The following is a 14,261-nucleotide window of genomic DNA, read 5'->3' as shown; positions in this document are numbered from 1 at the left end:
TGAAATTGCATCTGAAACCTTGACTGGTACAATGAAACACACTAGAAGCATCCTCCATGCACCTCTGATTGATACAAGGCATAGAAGTACTTTATAAGAAATCTGCTCCAAAAACTTAAATGGGATGCAGACGCCGAAGCCGAGGGTATTACATAAGCTCCCCCAACTTTGTTGAGGTGAGCTAAAAATGGCAGTGTCCATGTTTTGCTCATGGAAACCCCAAATATTTGTCTGATCAAAAGGTAAAAATAGGTCACAATAGCACTATGTAATAAAGATTCAATGAAAGTCTCATTAAACTTTATTCAGTGGTATAGAAGGAGTTGCGGATAAGAGATGGGTACCCCCAATATTATAGAAAGAATGGCAGTGTCCTTGTTCTGCTAAAGGGAAACCCTAAATAAGTGTCCAATCAAAATACAAAAATAGGAGGTGCACAATGGCACTATGTAATAAAGATTCTTTTCAAATGTCAGTAAATTTTAATCAGTGGTATAGGAGGAGTTGCAGATAAGGGATGGCTACTCCCAAGTGTAACAGACATACAGACAAACAATCTGATGGACATCCCGATTACTGTATAACCCATCCACCCCATACATTTCAAAAGGGGGGATATAAAAAGAGGGGCAGAAAGCTCTGTGCTGCATGCGCACTGTGAAAACTACATTCATTTGGCTGATGGAAGAAAAAAAAAATAAGCAGATTGGCACAATTAATCCTGAGAAATGGCGGCAAATACTAGTATTTCCCAAGATTTATTGGTAATTTCTGGAAATACTGGGAAATATGATTAGAATATTTTTATGATAAGAATATTTAAAATATGTTTGTTTGTACCATACACACACAAAATTTTTTCAAAGTCGACAGAAATTTTACAATTCAAACGGAGGCCAATTGCTACAGGTACATGTATAAGCTAGCCATAAATAGCTGCAGATCTGTAGCTCTCTGGTTGAAAAAATTCGGATAGACAAACCTATCCGAATTTTTTCTACCAGAGAGCTACAGATCTGCAGCTATAAAGGGAGTTGCTGGTATTTTGAATTAGAATGAGTGTGGCGTACTAATTGATTCTGAACATGCACTATGGCCAGCAACGGAAAATCATGAAAATAATGATGGATCCCTTTCAGAAGTGGCAGCCATTTTTGTAATATTTAAAAATCCAAGCTACAATGTAGCTTATAGCCTTATACTTTGGCATGTCAAAGATACTGTTTGAACTCAAGGGCTCCAACTAAAGCAGAAAACTTGGGGGAAATAATCTATTGATGTGTACCATTTTGGGCTTTATGGACTGTGGATATCAGCCTGGGTAATCTTGACTGAGATTCAGTACATCCATGCATGCAGCCAAGCTGAATTACAGCCCGAGTAGGCTAGCTCAGTGGTTAGAGAACAACCTGACATCCTCACAACATCAAGGGTCCCAAGTCAACATGTTACTATGGAATCCCTAGTTGACTAACTTTACGGGTTGACTGAAGGAAAATTACAAATCTTGATCCCTTTCCTTATCTCTCAACCAATAACCTTAAGCCTTTTAGTGATATCTAAATGTGCACTTCAGGTGTCAACGGATTCCTTTTTGTTGACATTATCTGTCTACTTATTAAAGCTTCGATTTACTTCGTGCTTCTCAATGAGAGAAGCAAGCCCCACCCCCTCCCAAAAAAATACGAATGAAGTTTGTCAGAGCTCCCTCGGCAACATGTTGACTTACGACCCCTGATGTTGTGAGGCAGCTGGTGCGTGAGGATCAGGGCTTGACTACTGAACACAGGGGCCTGCTCCTGGAGTGTAGAAAATATCTATTTTAAAAAATCAAGTACTAAAACTTTTACTTTTAGTAGTTGGTTTATGAATATTGAATACAGGGTGATACAGGTGATACAGAGTGATACAGGGTCAGGGGTCCCGGATTCAGGTCAACAGATAAGATTTTTCAAAAGTTTCATAATCATAGTTCGCAGCTATGTTAAGGACTCCCATATATACGTCAGCCTTGGCAGAGGTTCGGGAAAGCTATTATGACGTCACGTTAAAACAATACAAATGAATCTCGATGAATAAATACTATACGTTCTTTTTAAAACACACTAAATACTTTCGTTTCTCATTAATATTATAAAGATAAATGGATGTGCAACTTATCTTGCCATAATAGCACTTAGCGTAGGTAGAAAGAAAGCCAGCTTGATCTCGCTGTACTTACTGAGATGACGTCATTTCTTAGTTTGACACGCAGTTTCTCTGTTCTTGAGGCGTGGATCAAGCTTTTATCGTAGCTTGTAAAAATAAAAATAAATATGAAACACGGGTAGTCGGAGCAAAAGAGAGACATATTCTGAAATATATTAATCCACATTTTATTATCAAACTAAATTGATAATTTGTAGACTTTATATAAAGCTGTTGGTAGCACATTTGTACAGTAACGTGCTAGAATGACAGGTCCAGCCCCTCGAAAATATCAAAAGTTCAACGATATCCGCCTCACTATAAATTCTGAATTTTTAAACACGTGTAGCTATTATTCCTACTATTCTGAAAAGTGCTGGGAGCTGGTTGTGCATTGTTTATTTATTCCGTAATGTAACATTATTCTAATGCGTATTATATTTTTGTCTGGAGTTTATAGAAAGAGGGCTAAATTTTAAACAATTCCTGAACATAGGGATGTTGCTCCCAGCACTTTTCGTGTTAAGGAATTCTTCTCAAAGAAAAGAGAATAAATTTTATAGCGGAAAGATGCCCGTATAGATAGTTTTCATATGACATATTTTCTCTTCGAGTTATTTCCCTTGGCTGCCATTTTGGTGGTCAACCTGGTAATTTTTCCTCTTTGTCTTACCAAATTTAAGAGAGTGTAGCAGAAATATTTGGAGGAAAATCTTTATGGAATAAAAATTATGAAAAAAAGGAGGCTTTACCAAATGTATATTTTTTAGAAAAACAATGCTGCCTACCCCACAATGGCCAGTATATAAAGTTAAAGTTGGTTGAATAATGAAGGAATATGAGCATGTTGACCTCCAATATGGCGGTCAAAGGGAAATAACTCTTGATAATTTGGGCCTACTGAAAACTATCTATATCGTTGAACTTTTACGATCTTTATAGTAGTACATACATGTTCTAATTTTAAACCTGTCACGTGACAAACAGCTGATATAAGCGATGTCGCTTTGGCCTAACTCAGCAGAGACCCGATATATACAAGTGAAAACACCACAATTCACATTTATCAAAACTAATGATGTTTAAAAAAATATTAAAATTGTATTCATTTTCCCTGAGTATATTAAGGCGTATATTTCATGGGCGTCCTTAACCTAGCTGCGTTTGCAGTTGTGGTATATTTCTAAAGAATAACATCTATAAGACCTATAAAATCCATATCTTCAACATTTTCATTAAATCCATCACGACTCGTTTTTCCCACCAGACGACAGATTGAGAATTATTTTTCAGCTTCTTGATCCCGACTATAAAACCTTTATATTTCGGAGATAATGAGGTAATTATATCAAGCATATCCTGCCTACCTGTAGATGAAAGTGCATCAACAAGAGTACATGAAAATAAAAGTTCAAACATTGATCTTTCGATTATGTGTAGAAATTTTAGATTCTTTGTCGAATATTTTCAAAGTTGCCACTTTATTGCGCTTTTTTACTACTGCGGGGTTTTTTTTGGGGGGGGGGGGGGGTGTTCGGGGTTTTTTTTTCTTTTTTTTTTTTTTGGTTTTGTTTTGTTTTGTTTTGTTTTGTTTTTACAATTTTTATTTATTTATTTATTTTTCTTTTAATTAAAAATATCTTAAATTTCTGTTATCATTTTTTTCCTGTGTAAACTGTTTGTGTACAGGGATTAGCGCTCTGCACAATGTGCACGACCGCCTCTGGGTACCAAGCATGTAATATGCTGAATACTGAGCTAATTAGTTACATGTAAATCTGTTTTATGTGTATTGAGATGTAATCATAATTGTTATTTGCCATGATCCATGAGGCTCTAATTTGGAAATGAATAAATTCTATTCTATTCTATTCTCTTCTATTCTATTCTGTATGTGCCAAAGGAGAAGGTATGGTTTTAGCTTTATTGTGCCCTAAAAATTCAATGTTTTCAAAAAGTTTTGAAACTGGCTTAAATATTAGTTGAGTATATGACTGTAATAAATCAGGAAAGAATATAGCATGATGGAGTACCAATCTGGAAATATGACGTCATTAATTTGATGCATTTCTCTATTTTAAACAGAAAAAGCCTCAAAATGACCCATTTCAAGGGTTATTTTCCTTAAGAAAATAGTGTCCACAGCCGTCGCCCACGTTAATTTTTAGATATGTTGTGTAAAATTCTTTGAAAAATCACATATCTCAAAATCTTTGTGGGCGATGCCTGTGGACAATATTATCTGAAAGAAAATTCCATTGAAAATTGGTGTCTTCTGCAACTTTTTAAGAAAATACGGGAAAATGCACAAGTTTATGACGTCACAATTAGCATTTGGAAGGTCATGTGAGAAAAAAAGATTTGTATGATCTTTCTGCATGGAATTTCAATAATTCAAAAAGCATGAGTTTTAATTTTTTACATCACTTTTATTTTTAAGAAAAACACAGGGCAAGATTTGTATTGAAACCGTACCTTGTTCTTTGTGACCCTTCGATCTGCATTATAAAAAATAAGAAAAAAAATAAGAAAATTCGTCAAAAACTCCATTACATACCAGTTGGAAAAGTCCAAATCGATTCCTTTAATATCTAAAATTTAACATGGAAATAAACTTTATGAACAATATTTATTTATTACTGTATTCTAAATATTTAGATTCACGTATTGTACTCTCTCTCTCTCTCTCTCTCTCTCTCTCTCTCTCTCTCTCTCTCTCTCTCTATATATATATATATATATATATATATATATATATATATATATATATATATATATATATATATATATATATATATATATATATATATATATATATATATATATATATATATAATTCAAAAGTACTTCAAAGATGATGTCACACAGTAAAAATAATCGTAAAATAAAAAGAAAATGCAGTTTCCAAATTCCATTCAACACAAGCGCTTTCTGGATTTCATAATCCGTCTTCAGGTGTACATAACATTTGAATTATATATATATATATATATATATATATATATATATATATATATATATATATATATATATATATATATATATATATATATATATATATATATATATACGAATAGAATAATATTTGCATAAAAATATAAAAATGATCAAACAACATCGATGAAATCTTACTTGGATCATGTTCTGGAGCAATATTCACAACGTGGACTTTCAACAGCAACTCTTGCCCGTTATTTGTGTGCTGAATATTGGTGTAACTGACCTGTTTTATTAAAAATACATTCTACTAGTCTACTATTTGTTCAACGTTCTGACGTTTTCCTGGCACGTAAAATAACAAAATCGTGAAAAAGCCAGGAAAACGTCAGATATTTCGGACTACTGCATATGTAGTTTAAGTCTCCCAGTTGATTCGATTCGCAAGAATATGCTCTACGTATGAACAATTTCTAAAACGAGGCAAGCTATTGATAAACAAGTTGATGAAACAGGGATATCAACAGTCTCGTTTAAAATCAACATTTTGCAAGTTCTATGGTCGATACAATAATCTCATCAGCAAACACAATCTATCATTTAAGTCGAATGCTGACTGACATTTTTTCATGCTAATTGTTAGGTCATTATTTACACACTGAATTTTCTACGGATTTTTTTTACCGTTCACGGTATCTCAGTCGGTAGAGCGCTCGCTCCGTGATCGGGAGGTCGCGAGTTCGAATCTCCGCCGCGACTGACCTAAGTCGATAAAAAATGGGTAGCAACTGTTCCTTCGCCATGTGCTCGGCACTTTGAAGTGAAAGTTGCGGGTCCTTCGGATGAGACCTTAAAAACCGAGGTCACGGCAAGCGTTGGCACTGCTCAATGGCCCTGAGTGCCGAGTAAAGGTCAAAATTTGAAGCCCTTCACCGGTATATGGTGACGTCTCTATATGAGTGAAAGTTCTCGAATGGGACGTAAAACAACAAACAATCAATCAATCTACGGATTTTATTTCCGATTTCCCGATCATGACTAGGAGTACACTGCTGGTGTGACCGGTCGACAGGGGATGCTTACTCCTCCGTGGTACCTGATCGCACTTCTGATGTTTTTAGAGGTCTTTGTTTGCTCTCGATTTCTTTTGTTTCAATGGACTTTTGAGCTTGATTACTGTTTGTTATTTCTATATTTCATTTAAACGATGAATTGACTACTCCATTAAAAATACTGTGACAGACGGACGGAGTAAGAAAACAACAATTTAATACATCCGAACTTTCTTTAGAAAGTGCGGTTTTAATAATAACATTTCATGATTTTAAATTTCCTTTTCCGCATACTAAAAAATGAGCGGACAAAAATTTTGAAATCCACCAGCTTTTGAGGGCTTAACCTCCCAGACTTTCTACAGAGGTTCGCCTTCGACACATTTGACGCCTCAATTTGACCCTCTCGCCCCCCTCCCCTCCCATCTTCATTTGCTTTCACATCAAACAAAAACTAGCGCCCCCCTTCCGCAGAAGAATTATGTAATACTAGTATTTTGATGTATTCTAGCTGTTTACCAAGTTTTACGAAATCAAGCATGTTGAAAGAATTTTACAGATTACTCTACTCTTAGTAGCATTGTCCTTAATTGAAATACAAAACAGAACAAGAATTCTGAGAGTATTGCATTAGCAATACTAGTCCCCTACCGGTAAGTGTAATCAGGTTCCCGTTAAAAACTGAAAATGCCATAATTCCATCAAAAATCAATGAAGCGGAACGAAATGCAAACTTGATCTATAACTCATCAAGATAAAGTCACATACCAAAAATCAGCTCAATATCTGCAAGCATTTAGAAAAAAAGTGCGGAAAACCCTGAAAAATTGAAAAGGTCGTAATTCCGTCAAAAATCATTGAAGCGGAACGAAATGCAAATTTGATCTGTAACTCATCAAGATACACTCACATACCAAAAATCAGTTCAGTATCTGCAAGCATTTAGAAGAAAAGTGCGGAAAACCAAGTGGGACAGACTGACAGACAGACAGAGGGAGAGCTAGACGAACAGACAGACAGACGGACGGACAGACTCAGAGGAAACCTATAGTCCCCTCCGGTTTCACCGGTAGGGGACTAATTATGTTTGCTCAATGACGACCTCCCTGCCAAAGTGAGTTTTTATCCTTTACCTTTTTTTTTCTTAGAAAAAACGGCTTACATTACAAATTATATTACCATTCTGCAGTGCATTCACACCAGAAAGCCTGAACTCCATGCCTTTTGTTATGTAGCCTGCATGTTGCGTATTATTTTCAAGTTTAAACCCCAATTGAAACTACCAATTTAAAAAAATATCTTTACTTATCCCATGATCCATAGAGCCCTTCAAATCAAGTAACTTTAGACAAAAAAATGAAGTTACGTAACTATATCATGTCATCTTCTGAAGTGTTGGGTGTATGATGCACCGCTATGGATTTAATATAATTAGTGATATTAACATCCAGTAACACTTACACTTATTCGGATATCTGATATCAGCAGATGAAATGTATCACCTTAATACATGATATCACCTATTCTGATTCTAAGAATAAGTGACATCTCTTATGCGATGCCGTGATATTAACAAGCATTCTGAGAGTATTGCATTAGCAATACTAGTCCCATACCGGCAAGTGTAATCTGGTTCCCATTAAAAATTAAAAATGCTGTAATTCCGTCAAAAAATCATTGAAGCGGAACGAAATGCAAACTTGATCTGTAATTCATCAAGATGCACTCACATCCCAAAAATCAGCTCAATATCTGCAAGCGTTTAGAAAAAAGTGCGGAAACCCCTTAAAAATTAAAAAGGCCGTAATTCCCTCAAAAATAAATGAAGCGGAACGAAATTCAAACTTGATCTGTAACTTATTAATATACACTTACATACCAAAACTCAGCTCAATATCTGCGAGAATTTAGAAAAAAGTGCGGAAAACCAAGTGGGAAAGACTGACAGACAGACAGAGGGACAGACGGACGTACAGACGCAGAGGAAACCTGTAGTCCCCTCCGGTTTCACCGGTAGGGGACTAACAGGCATTCCGAGAGTATTGCATTACTAATACTAGTCCCCTACCGGCAAGTATAATCTGTTTCCCGTTAAAAACTGAACTTACCATAATTCCTTAAAAAGTTATTGAAGCGGAACGAAATGCTAACTTGATCTATAACTAATCAAGGTAAAGTCACATGCAAAAAATCAGCTCAATATCTGCAAGCGTTTAGAAAAAATTGCGGAAACCCCTTAAAAATTGAAAAGGTCTTTTAAAATTCCATCAAAAATCAATGAAGCGGAACGAAATGCAAACTAGATCTGTAACTCCTCAAGATACACTCACATACCAAAACTCAGCTCAATATCTGCAAGTGTTTAAGAAAAAAGTGCGGAAAACCAAGTGGGACAGACTGACAGACAGACGGACGGATGGACAGACTCAGAGGAAACCGGTAGGGGACTAATAAGCCTTTAAACAAAAAAAACCCCAACATATTAATTACAAACTTCAATACTGTTTCAATAAGATTTCTTAGAATAAAAGTCTAAATCTTAATAAACCTAGATAAGTTTGAATTAAGATTTAAATTTTCAATATAATACAAATGTATTTCAAACACCTAATTCACCTTTCTGCTAGTATTTTTGTTTAATGTTAAAATTGAACGACAATGGTCATTGAAAAACTAGCATATGAAAATTATAAAGTTAACTGCACCTACAAGACAAACTTGTCTTATCCTAACTGATTTTACTGATCTGATGTTGCACACAATAGCAAAAGGCACAATGTTTTGTATGACATACAAATCCTGCTTTTAATCTCGAACTCTGTATTTTATCAGTTAGAATATACCAATTTGTTCATCTAAGTTTCTCGGACCGAATGAATTATCGAATTAGCAATTAAGGCCATTTTTAAGGAATCGAAGCTTAAAGCTGTCAACAAATTCCACTATTTTGTCCAGGGTTAAATCAGTTTACCAATAATTACCTTAGCTGTGATGAGGAACTTTCCTAGATCTTTAACAGTGGCATGACCTTCATACTTGTACACATACTCGTATCCTGACTTAAAATTGATGAATCTTGGACGGACAGGCTCAGTCAACATACATATGGCTATTGCAAAAATAGTCAATTCTCTCCAGTGACCCATGTTTCGGGCATTTGGAGGGAAATCAAACAATATTAAATCGACAAGGATTGACTAAAACTGAGCTGCAGTTCTAATAAGCATTTATAAGAAAATACGTTGTGGCAAACCATTCGCACGATATTTAAAGCCTTCAGTGTCTTTTCATCACGAAACATACTGCGCATGCATTTTATTTCATGGAAATGCACAAGAGCAGTGGTGCAACATTTTACCTGCACAGAAGCAAAAAGAGTGGTTAAAGAGGACAAAAGCCTGATCGAGATTTTACACATACAACAAAAAAACCAGTAAGTAGAAGAGAAGACAATCTAAAAATATTTACTAAACTTGCATAGGATTTGATCAAATCAATCATAAACAATTATGTGTAGATAATAGATATCGCTTTTGTGAATTTTGGATCAAATTGTCTTATTGTTGGTGTAGTATACATGTATCTACTTTATCAAAAGAGTGAAATTAATGCCTTGTTCATCAATTTATATTTAATTGATTATTTATTGTAATTAATTAAACGTTATGTTTTGTTATTTTTTAGTTATTCTGTGATCAGCATATTCACTCTAGGAGAGTCAAATGTTCATGAATTTACGACTTCATTAATGGTCTGCAACTGACAAAAGGTAAACGCTTTCATTATTTTTCATTATTATTATTATTATTTTATATTATAACTTTTTTTTATTTTGCCATGTGGAGATATTTATTACCTTCCTAATTGCTTGGGATGTACTCAATATTCAAAGCGTCTTGAATCAAGGTTCATTGAAAGAATTCCTTTCAGTCACATAGCAATAGATTTGTATGGGAGGGTACACTGAAATCACCCTGTCCATCTGTCTGTCTCGCTGTCCACCCGTCTGTATGTCCGAAGAGGCAAGGTTAACCTCAGCGTTTAGACCACATTCCATGCAGATTATCTTTTAGTTTTTAATCTAACATTATCATTTAGCACTTGTTTGGGATAAAAAAAAAAGCAAAAAGTATCAACTTACTATCCCAACGGCAGATGTGTTATTTCAGAATCCCTACCACGTTTTATTTCACCCGTTTCGATATATTGCGCGGGCATTTTGGACGCAGAGGATCAAACTCTCAAGGGATGAATAAGAAGTGAAGACTTTTACAAACCTAGTAAGTCTTTTACAATTTGTAGACAATTAACCATAACACAATTTTTGGTCGTTTCCACTACAAGTTTTTATTTAATTTAGTTGAAACTATATTAAAAATTTTTGAATTAGATGCTCTAATCCTGACGGAGTGGAATCCGCCATGAAGTTATGTATTCACTCTACAATAAATTGTTATTTTACGTACGAGTTCAAGACAAGAAATTCAAGACTGATCTATTGCCTTAGTATTTGTGATTTCGTGTAAACATTTTGTGTAATAGAACAAAAAATTATCACTGCTGCATGTTTACAGGTGAGATTTCAATTAATGGCTTAATAACGAACATTTGTTTTACCAAATTGATTTCACAGCATCCTTTTTTAAAAATATCGTTTCCCATATGATTGATTAGATTTTGAAATATGATGATCTTGAATTCTGAAATCTCCGTACACAACAATTTTATTCTATTCACACTAGCTCCAACTTACTGAAGGATCTAAAAAGTTGTACAGGAAATTTCTTAGTAAGACTATGGCAGCCACGATAAAGATTGCAAATTACACAGTACTATATTAATCTTTAATTAATCAAAGCAGTTATCTTCTGTGAAAAGATGTACTAGCATCATATCTTACCTAATATTGACGGAATTCTCTTGAATAATAAGCAACAAAAATATCTTTTAATCCTGTCAAAGAAAATACTTTTTCATCGCAAATGCCATGCAAAGGCAACTGATTTGGCAAGAAAAATGTTTTATTGACCGTCACGGTCAAGATTATAAGATCGTGTCATCTGGTTAAGCTAGTATAAATACATGTTCTGACAAAACGTCCGAGAAACTCAAGCCTATAATTGGTAAAAGTCGCTACGTTCACACATTGTCGGAAAATACACTGTTAATAATAAATCAGTTGAACAACTGCGTTATGAATATTCCCGCTATCTAAAGATAGATTAATTGATTGATTGATTATTTTTTACGTCCCATTCGAGAATTTTTCACTCATATACATGTAGAGACGTCACCAAATACTGATGAAGAGCTACATTTATACTCGACTCTAAGGGTCATTGAGCAGTGAGGATTCTTTATCGTGCCAACGCCTACCGTGACACGCGACCTAGGTTTTTAAGGTCTCATCCGAAAGACCCGTGACTTTCACTTCTAGTGCCGGATTAAAGACGAATAATGACTCCCATAGAATAATGACCTGAGGGTCATTTTTCAACGACAAAAATGACCCCCCAGCCGTAGAAAAAATTGATTTTTTGTAGAAAAATAGCCCAAGGGGTCATATTTTTAGGTCACCTGAGTCACTCAGGTGACCTATTGCTATCTGTTTTCGTCCGTCGTCGTGCGTCGCCCGTCGTCCGTCGTGCGTCGTGTGTTAACATTTGAACATTTTCAGCTTCTTCTCTGAAACCGCTGAACCAATTTCAGCCAATTTTAGCATATGGCATCTATGTGTAAAGGGGAACACAATTTGTGAATATCATGGTCCCTGCCCCCTAGGGGCCTGAGGGTTGGGGCTAAAACCACCAAAATGAATGCAATCTTTAAAAATCTTCTTCTTTACTCCTGGACATCAAGCAGTCAAACTGTTGGCATGATTGTAATAAGCAAAGAGCCCTCTACCAAAATTGTGAAATTCATGGCCCCAGGGTAAGGGGTTCTGGTGCTAGGGCGGGACTATATAGATCATATAGTGAAAGTGAATTATTTCTTTAAAAATCTTCTTCTCTACTCCTGGGTATTATTAAAACAAATTAAATACATAGTTATGATAAGCAAGAGTGACTCTACCAAAATTGTGAAATTCATGGCCCCAGGATCAGGGGTTCTGGTTCGGGGGGGGGGGGGGGGGCTATATAGATCATATAGTGAAAGTGCATTATTTCTTTGAAAATCTTCTTCTCTACTCCTGGATATTATTGAAACAAATTGAATACATAGTTATGATAAGCAAGGGTGACTCTACCAAAATTGTGAAATTCATGGCTCCAGGGTCAGGGGTTCTGGTGCTAGGGCGGGGCTATATAGATCATATAGTGAAAGTGAATTATTTCTTTAAAAATCTTCTTCTCTACTCCTGGGTAATATCTAAACAAATTAAATACATAGTTATGATAAGCAATGGGTGACTCTACCAAAATTGTGAAATTCATGGCCCAAGGGTCAGGGGTTCTGGTGCTAGGGTGGGGCTATATAGATCATATAGTGAAAATGCATTAATGCTTTAAAAATCTTCTTCTCTACTCCTGGGTATTATTTAAACAAATTAAATACATAGTTATGATAAGCAAGGGTGACTCTTCCAAAATAGTGAATTTCATGACCCCTGGATCAGGGGTTCTGATGTTAGGGCCGGGCTCTATTTATTATATAGTGAAAATGCATTAATGCTTTAAAAATCTTCTTCTCTGCTCTTGGGTATTTTTGAAACAAACTAAGTACATTGTTATGATAAGCAATGATGCCTCTTCCAAAATTGTGAAATTCATTGCCCCAGGGACAGGGGTTCTGGTTCTATGGTGGGGCTAGATCCTATAGTGAAGGTGAATTTTTTCTTTGAAAACCTTCATCTCTGCCCCTGGGTACTTTTTAACCAAACTAAGTACATTGTTATGATACGCAAGGATGCCTCTTCCAAAATTGTGAATTTCATGGCCCCAGGGTCGAGGATTCTAGTGAAAAGGTTTGGAGGGTGGCTCTATTGATTATATAGTGAAAAAGCAAAATTTCATCGAAAATATTCTTTTCTGCTTCTGGTTAAACAGCAATGAAGCTAAGTATATAGTTATGATGAGCAAGAGTGCTTCTTCCAGAGTAGTGAATTGCATGACCCTGGGTCAGATGTGCTGGTGTAAGGGTGGGGCTCTTGATAATATAGTGAAAATGCATTAATTCTATTAAATAATGTTGTCTGCTCCTTAGTGTTAAGCAGATAAACAAAGTGATTACTTATGATGAGCAAACTTCTGGTCCCAGGGTGAGAGACTCTAGTGTTTCTCGGTGTGGAAGGGGGGGGGGGGGCTCTATTGATAATATAATTGTGAATCTATAGTAAAAATGCATTATTTCTTTAAAAATTTGCTCTGCACTTGGGCATATCAGAGGCAAAAAGATTAAAAGTTTTAATAAGGAAGGGTATTTTTACCAGATTTTTGAACATCTGGACCATTTGGCCAAGTGTTCTGGTCCTGGCCAGGGCTCTATTAATTTGTATTCTACTGAGAGGAATTATTCCCCTTTGCCGTTTACTTTTGATAATTAATCACTGTAAACAATGTACTTGAAAGGTTAATAGAATAAGAGAATTATGCAAGAATTTTTATTGTATAATACAAAAAGTATTTTCATAGTTTTAATGATCAGGTTGACTTGTAAGTAATAGATAAATAAAAATGGAACAAAAATAACTTGTCCATTAAAATGTTCATTAAAGACCAAGAGAGGCCAATGTAAGAGATTTCAACAAGAAATTAAAATAGTACAGAAGCACTGATAGTTTTTTTATATACTGTATAGTGAAAGTGATAAATGGGGACCAGATTAGAACCTAATTTATAAACTGTCAATGGATACTAGATTAATTATTTTGTTGATCCTGATCACCCTATTTTTCTTGCTTTTGGGCAACAAAGCTTCACCTTTCAGTTCATTTTATACTCTGTGGATCCTCTAAATTGTTGTATTATACTCAGGTGACCGTTAAGGCCCTTGGGCCTCTTGTTTATCAAAACTGGACGAAAGCGCAATTGAAATGCAATAAAACAGCATTACATTTACATGCACATTTCTATCTTTTAAGTCTAT

At 35.2% G+C, this 14,261-nt stretch overlaps 1 protein-coding gene across 1 annotated transcript in view; it reads right to left on the bottom strand.

Moving 5' to 3' along the window:
* LOC133201665 (uncharacterized) overlaps positions 1-9,322 on the bottom strand; it is a 276,554-nt gene extending 267,232 nt beyond the window's left edge. The window contains 3 exon segments of the mRNA XM_061337452.1: positions 4,745-4,778; positions 5,320-5,410; positions 9,158-9,322. Coding sequence (XP_061193436.1) covers positions 4,745-4,778; positions 5,320-5,410; positions 9,158-9,322 — 290 coding nt within the window.
* Between the last annotated feature and the right edge of the window lie 4,939 nt (positions 9,323-14,261).

Source organism: Saccostrea echinata, unplaced genomic scaffold (assembly GCF_033153115.1).
Source record: "Saccostrea echinata isolate AGI-Se365-2 ecotype Australia unplaced genomic scaffold, CSIRO_AGI_Sech_v1 ptg000045l, whole genome shotgun sequence".
NCBI classification, from domain to species: Eukaryota; Metazoa; Mollusca; class Bivalvia; order Ostreida; family Ostreidae; genus Saccostrea; species Saccostrea echinata.
Note: the sequence above shows the minus strand (reverse complement) of the source record. Positions and strands in the feature narration are given on the sequence as shown.